Genomic DNA, 7,895 nt, shown 5'->3' on the forward strand with positions numbered 1-7,895 from the left:
TTCCTGTATACTGTAAGAACATGGCGACTGATATATACATTGTTATCGTAGGACGTGAACAGTCTTTCCTGTATACTGTAAGAACATGGCGACTGATATATACATTGTTACCGTAGGACGTGAGCAGTCTTTCCTGTATACTGTACGCAGATATTGAAGTTGTCATTCTTCAGTTTGAATGTTATAGATGTTTAAAAACTTTCTCGTGATAAATCCACTATTAGTAATACAATTTATGTTTAATACGAAGTTGAGCTGTTTTCATGAGTCTGTTTTAATGGATTTGTGCGATTTGAAGTGTTAAATCAACTACAGTTAGTAGACCTCAGTTTGATATCTTTAACCTTGGTTTCAAATTAAAGGTAATATTTGGTAAGTTTAATATCTTTGAGATAGAAGCATGTAGATTTGTTTAATTATAATAGAAAATTTGTAATGAGATTAAAACTTTTAATCATGTTTGTTATTTTATTTTAGGTTTTGCGAATGAGACATCAATGTCGACACCTGTGGTTGTTCGTATTACAACAGTTGAGAAAAATGTGAGACTTTTTGAAATTAACTTTTAACTGTATTGGCTTTTAAAAATTCTGGCCGAAAAAACAGCGAAATCCTAGTTTTCTTTCTTAGAGTTAAAATGCCACCGTTCTAGACGTTGAAGTTGTATATTTCTTCAATAGTATTTGAACTATGAATACTGTAGGACAGAATGGGGATCCTGGAGGTCAAATGATGGGTATGATGAATCCTCACAATCCACAGGGTGGAGGATCTATGGCTCGCATGCATTCTCAACCCCATCCCCCTCATCACAGTGGTCCTCATCATCAACACTCCCTGCCGACGTCAGGAACTACAACAGGACGTAGCTGTGCTGGATGTGGTGGCAAAATTTTGGACCGTTTCCTTTTACACGCCTTGGATAGGTATTGGCACACTGGCTGTTTGAAGTGTTCGTGTTGCCAAGCGACACTGGCAGACATAGGTAGCTCTTGTTTTACCAAAGCTGGAATGATTCTTTGTAAAAATGATTACGTCAGGTAAGCAGAAGTCAATTATCGAAATATTAAAAGCTGAAAAAGTGTGTGGCTTATTAAATTGTTAGCCCCTAATTCACTTAGCCCTTTATCAAAAATGAATAAAGACTTCCGTATATCCAGACGGTTATAATTTAATGTTAACAAAGAAACTTAAACTAATGTAACAGTGAAAATCGGTCATGATGGAAAACAGACTTGACAGTATTTTGTCATTACGGTGTTACATTGGTGGCAAAAAAAAAATGTAAATTTGAGCAAAGAGTAATTGAAAAAACACGATACAAAAATTGTGGTGCTTAGCACAGATGTCCAGAAAAAACTATCCAAACCAGTGCATCCATTTATTATTTTGAGTTAATTATCTTGATTTCACAAAAGCTATGTATAAATATTATTATGTATATTTGTTTGTTGAATTTCGCACAAAACTACTAGAGCTATCTGCGCTAGTTATCTCTAATTTTGAAGTGATAGATTAGACTGAAGACTGCTAGTCAACACCACCCACCGCCAATGAATAGTAGAATTGACCGTAACATAATAACGTCCCCATGGCTGAAATAGCGAGCATGTTCGGTGACGGGATTCGACCTCGTAGATTGTGAGTCGAGTGCCATAGCCGCCAGGCCTAAATAATTATACATTTCAATAATTTCAAGAGGGATATAAAATAGCACCATGTTGTAAATGTAATTTATATAAAGATATAACAAAGAGTCAGTTACGTTCGTGTGAAATTTGGAGATATTTATATTAATGATCGAAGACCCAAATTTATTTTCGTGCTTGTTGTTAATATGTTTACATAGAATAGGCTGTAGCATTATAGCTTTCTTATCCTCAATATCGTTGTTTTAAGCCCGCCGGTGGCTCAGCGGTAACTTTGAGGGCTTATAACGCAAACATTATTCTCCGAGACCCACGGTGGAAAAAGCGCAGGTATCCTATCATTTAGTTTAGTGCCTAAAAGAAGAAAACTTTCCTTTTAAAACTATAAAATAGTATTTCTAATTGCTTCATTTTTTTTCATAAATTATAACACTGAACTGTTTGTTGTTAAGCGAAAAACTTCTTAGTAGATTATATGTGCTCTGCACACCGCCGATATCTAAACCCGAGTTTTATCGATATAAGACCTCAGATTTATCAGCCCCCCTCCCCAGTGGCACAGCGGTACGTCTGCGGACTTACAACGCTTGAATCCGGGTTTCGATACCCGTGGTGGGCAGAGCATAGATAGCACATTGTGTAGCTTTGTGCTTAAGTACAAACAAACAAACAGACTTATCACTGAGCTACCGGGGGGGGGGGGATGAAAACATCTTAAGCATATACTAGGCATGAATGGAAACAGTATTACATCTGAAAAAAAAAAGTTTACGATTTAACTTATGTGCCTGGACTTTATAGACTTGTTTGTTTGTAATTAAGCACAAAGATGCACGATGGGCTATCTGTACTCAGCCCACCATGGGTATTGAAATCCCGTTTCTAGCGTTGTAAGTCCGCATACATACTGCTGTGCTACTGGGGGATGGGGGCGACTTTATAGATATATATATGTTATTTATTTTACGATCTAGGAATCTGAGCTTTAAATTCAGAATAGTTATAAGGCATTGTTAATACATATTTCACATTATAGTCACGTTTCGTGAGTTTTAGACCAGAAATGCTACTAGTGGGGATTTAAGAAGAGCACAAGTTATTGTGTGTATTTTAGACTTAGACTTTTACTTGCGAAATGTTTCATTCACACATTAAATGACTCAATACTCGCGAAATGTTTCGTTCACACATTATATGACTCAATACTCGTGAAATGTTTCATTCACACTTTATATGACTCAGTACTCGCATGATGTTTCATTTACACATTATATGACTCAGTACTCGCGATTCACAGATCCTATTATGAGTTACGACGAGTTGTTATTATTATATGGAGCCGTGGGTTCGTTATAAGAGTGATGGTCAGATCTATCTGTTCGATTTGACAAGAGTAGCCCAAGATTTGGCGGTGAATGGTGTTCACTATTTGCCTTCTCTCTAGTCTACCACTTCGATATTCTGCGGAGTCCAAAGGACCCTTCATCATTCACAAAGACTCCAGTGTACCGATTAAGCTCCACCACTATTTTTATTGTTGCCTCAAGATATTTCTGTATCCGAAAAGTAATCCATTACAGACATTCGCTCGTTGTACTTGAACTTGTATCTAGCTTGTGAGTGAGGGTAAGGACACTGTTTCAAACATGGCACCCTCAGGATCCCGAGGGTGGTCAATAACACAAAATATGATGCCATATTCTGGTTCAGCGTCTCTAATCCTACTCTTAGGCCCCTATCATGCATTGACGACCTTTAGGGCGTCTTTTAGCCACTCCCCTTGGTAGGGGGCTACGCCATATAGATAAGAAACCCCCCCCCCCCGGATACCCCGAGTTCGGCTGACAAATTTAATCCTCCTAGCTTCAGAATTGTGGGCGGGGTTTCGGACAAACAAATAAATCCACAAACACCCAAGGTGAAATAATATAACATACGATTTTGTGAATGACAAATGTTACTTAACTGTAGCCACCCAAATTACCATTGCACTTACGATATAGCGAAGAAACGAGTGGCTAAAATTAATTTTTTGTTGCCATAATTTTGACCTATTGTAATTTGTATTATGAAAAGTTCCCGTTTTTTTTTGGTTATTTAAATTTACTGTAATGCAAATTAAAATGTTACACTTTAACGGCGCTTATTAGATAGGATTCTTTTACAGCGAAAAATAGACAAGTATAGAAACATATATCGGCAGAAAGACAGACAGGCAGACAAGCAGATAGAAAGAGAGGAGGAAAGTAAACAGAGAGAAAAACAGACAGACAAATAGAAAGATAATATTACTTGGTTAATTAATTTATTTTCCTACTCCTGCAGTACCCATTAATTTAGTCCGTGAAAAATAGAAACGTATATATATATATATGTATATAGCTAATACGATATCCTAAAAGTCCCATTACTTTAATAAACTCAGTTAAAAGCCTTGTTAATGCATTATATTGATCGGAAAGTCGCTGGCGTGTGTGTTATCGATGTATTTATGATATATAACGGCCATAATTGGTTAAGTCTGTAGATTAATATGCACTTTAAAAGGGAGGGGTTTCTAGAAATGAACTGGCATTTTAATGTAAAACATTTATCGTGGCGGAGAGGTTTGCGAGGGATACTTAATATATGCATGTTGCGTCTTGTAGTTGTGTCTATCTACATACATTAGAGCATTTTCATGTTCCGTTATTAGCAGTGCTTACTTTCAGAAGCAACTGTACAAGAACATGAGTTAAAATAATTAGTGAAAAAGTAACTTCAAGCCATTAACTGGATTTTTATTTAAAGTAGCATTTTACTATATACATATATAATAAGGAAATCCTAGCGTATGTTATAAGCTGTGCATGTGTAAATACTATTGACGGGTTGGCTAAAAAAACTAAAAAGTTTGCTAAAAGGAACGGGTATTTCCAACTATTAAAACATTTTAGTTTTAAAAAAAACCCTTAAACTGAGAAATGTGGCTCATTTTCGAAAGTTTAACGGGCTTTGTCCACGAACATGCTTTGCAATGTAGAGGGCGTTTCGATCTGTTAGCACAGGTGATCGTGAGGGCCATGATGGTACCTAATGGTTTGTTTCATACATTTATATAAGAAATTGAACAAAACCCTAAATAAGTTTTATAAAAAAGACCATTAATATTAATGATATTTTTTAACATTTACGAAACAGTTTGTTGAAAGGAAATAATGAACTTGTAGGTCAAAGGTCAGAAGCATGTGAACAATTTGGTTTTGCTTCACACTGATTAGCTGCCTCAGGTAAGGGGGTGATATCATCAAAAATGAAGACGTCATACTTCCAAAAGTTGCTAAAAGAGGGTGCGCCGCTGGGGACACGTTGCTAGGCCGCCATGACAGGCGGCCATTATGTCATAGTTCAACAAACTATCACCAGAGTCTATATGAAAGATAAAAAATGTCAAATTGGGTTTTAACTTCTTTAACTTTCTTGAAACATATCCAAGTAAAAACTTACAAAAGAATAAATGAAACAGCATGTTTATACGAAAAACTTTAAATCGAAATTTCATCAGGTTCAATAATATGTATTATCAAAGATTTCCATTGTGCAAAAATTTGTTGCACAGGCACGTACGCGTATAGGTTTGGTTTGTTTTTAATTTCATGCAAAGCTACACGAGGGCTATCATCGTTATTGCTGGGTGCCACTGTTATTTCTCCCTCATGTAGGTTTGGCTGCGAATCGAAGGGTCCAGGGTTCGAGACTTAATGACACTCTCTTAACTTTCGTCAGTCCAGTTATTTAGCTTAAAGATCCTGGCAAAACCCTGTCAGTGGCGAGTGCTGCTGGCTAGCTGTCTTCCCTCTGGTTAGAAACTTAGAGGTTGTCCATACTTAAATCCTAGGTGTCTCTCATCTATTCGTTTAGCTCATATGCGCATAAGTTTGTTTGTTTTGAATGTCGTGCAAAACTACTCGAGGGCTATCTGCGCTAGCCGTCCCTAATTTAGCAGTGAAAGACTAGAGGGAAGGCAACTAGTCATCACCACCTATCGCCAACTCTTGGGCTACTCTCTTACCAACGAATAATGGGAGTGACCCTCACATTATAATGTCCCCACGGCTGAAAGGACGGGAATGTTTGGTGACGGGATTCGAACCCGCGATCCTCAGATTGCGAGTCCAGCACCCTAACCATCAGACCCTGTCAGGCCAATACATATAGGAGCACAATTACATGACATGCCTCGTCGTTCGTGCGCTGAAAAGTTTTGAAAGCTTACATCACAAAGTATCAGATGTCTTGCATCTTGAGAGAGATAACACATAGACACACAGACTCTGTTGTGAATAGATATTTACTGTTTTAGAAACACGTTGATAGATAAAAGGCTGTGTGCAAAATATTATTTAAAAGTAATTACACATATTCATGTCGATGATTTATTCTATTACTTTATTGAAACTGGCGCCTTCACTATAATATATTAACACACGAATAATACACTTGGTTAGTATATATTTAAAAAAAATGTTTATTTATTTAACCCAGTGAAACTGCTTGACTAAATGTTAGGTGACCACTGCATTGTTTTGCAAAGTGGTCTGGCATGACCAGGTGGTTAGGGAGCTCGACTTGCAATCTGAGAGTCGCAGGTTCGAATCTCCGTCCCACCAAACACTTTTTCAGCCGTGAGAGCGTGATAATGTGACGGTCAATCCCACTATTCGTTAGTGAAACGAGTAGTCAAAGAGGTGGCGGTGGGTGATGATGACTAGCTGCCTTCCCTCTAGTCTTTCAGTGCTAAGTTATGTAAGGGTTGCGAAGATAGTCTGTAACTTTGCGCGAAATTCACAACAAACCAAACCAATGTTTTTTCAAAATTAACAAATAAAGTGTAGCGTATAGCGATACGTTTACATTGAAAACAACATTTTTAAAGTGAGGGACACTGAACTTTGTTTGTGTGCCTAAGCTTTCCCATTTTCTAATCGTTTATTTACCTATAGACATTATTTCAAGTTTGATAATCTTAGGCAACGAGCATCAACATGTCCTACTGTTGAAAAGTAGGCCTAACTAAGAAAAAGCCTATGTAAATTAAATACTTACTGTGTTTATATTTTCATTTACCCTTTGCCTTGAAGCAACGTTGAAATTTGATAGCAGTTACTTCAGACATTTATTTACTTTGTCTTCAACACATTTCTTTTGCATCTGTTTTTGTGATTTCAGCCGATGACCAGCGAGTTTTCATTGTTGTCTTTGCTTGCCCTTTTCTTCACACCATAGACATACGCTGGTTGACCATAATATTATATAAGACCCCCATTTTTTAAACACACCAAGATGCTGTATATGCGAGATTGATTATGTGATGTATTAAGTGATTGTGTGAGCTCTATAAGTGCAAGATGTGGCATATAATAGTTAATCAGACAATGGAAAGAGCAAGGATTTCAAAAGCACATTGTAGTAGGTGACCGCCTACAGAAAGCATTGTTATCGAATGCCATTTCTTTTACCACTCGTTCAAAGACACCTACCATCAGTCTGTCATCAATGCCAACCAAAATGAAACACACATTCTAGATGGAAAACTGTGGTCATCAAATGTTGCTAGCATACTGGAGGAAAAATTGATTAAGTAGGCGTAAACTGTAACAGATTGTTTCCAATTTACCAAGTTTTTCAACAGTAGTCATGATTCGACAACGTCTAATCATATTATGTAAGAAACATTATGAACACTATCATATGATATTCAATGTCCAAAAGTGGACAATGGAAAATGAGAAGCGTGTAATGTAGTCTCACGAGTCACCTTTCACGCTTTTCTATACTGATGTTGGAATGAAAATATGGAATAAGTCAAGAGGAACTTGTCCGTGATCGTGTTATTTCAATAACGCAAGCTGCTGGAGATTGTGTATTAGTGAAAAATGTTTTGGTGACAGGGGCTATTCATATGACTCATTTAGATGGACGAATAACATCGAGAGTTGCTTATAGTGCCTACTAGATAATGCTGTATTAATACCCCATGGTCAAGAGTTCTTCTAAGGCGATCGATCATACAACAACTTAACGTGCTTATATTCAGAGACCGTTACAGTGACTTCTGTCATTTTTGTTATCCATCTCAAGAACCAGATCTAAATCCAGCTTAGCAAGAGTTTTTCCAAGGCGATCGATCATACAACAACTTAATGTGCTTATATTCAGAGACCGTTACAGTGACTTCTGTCATTTTTGTTATCCATCTCAAGAACC

General features: G+C 37.1%; 1 protein-coding gene across 1 annotated transcript in view; it reads left to right on the forward strand.

Moving 5' to 3' along the window:
* LOC106459734 (LIM domain transcription factor LMO4-like) overlaps nt 1-7,895 on the forward strand; it is an 80,271-nt gene that overhangs the window by 29,191 nt on the left and 43,185 nt on the right. Inside the window, exon 2 of the mRNA XM_013919387.2 lies at nt 478-1,040. Coding sequence (XP_013774841.1) covers nt 691-1,040 — 350 coding nt within the window. The 5' untranslated portion in view covers nt 478-690. The remainder of the gene's footprint in view (nt 1-477; nt 1,041-7,895) is intronic.

The sequence above is a fragment of the Limulus polyphemus genome, unplaced genomic scaffold, assembly GCF_000517525.1.
Source record: "Limulus polyphemus unplaced genomic scaffold, Limulus_polyphemus-2.1.2 Scaffold655, whole genome shotgun sequence".
NCBI classification, from domain to species: Eukaryota; Metazoa; Arthropoda; class Merostomata; order Xiphosura; family Limulidae; genus Limulus; species Limulus polyphemus.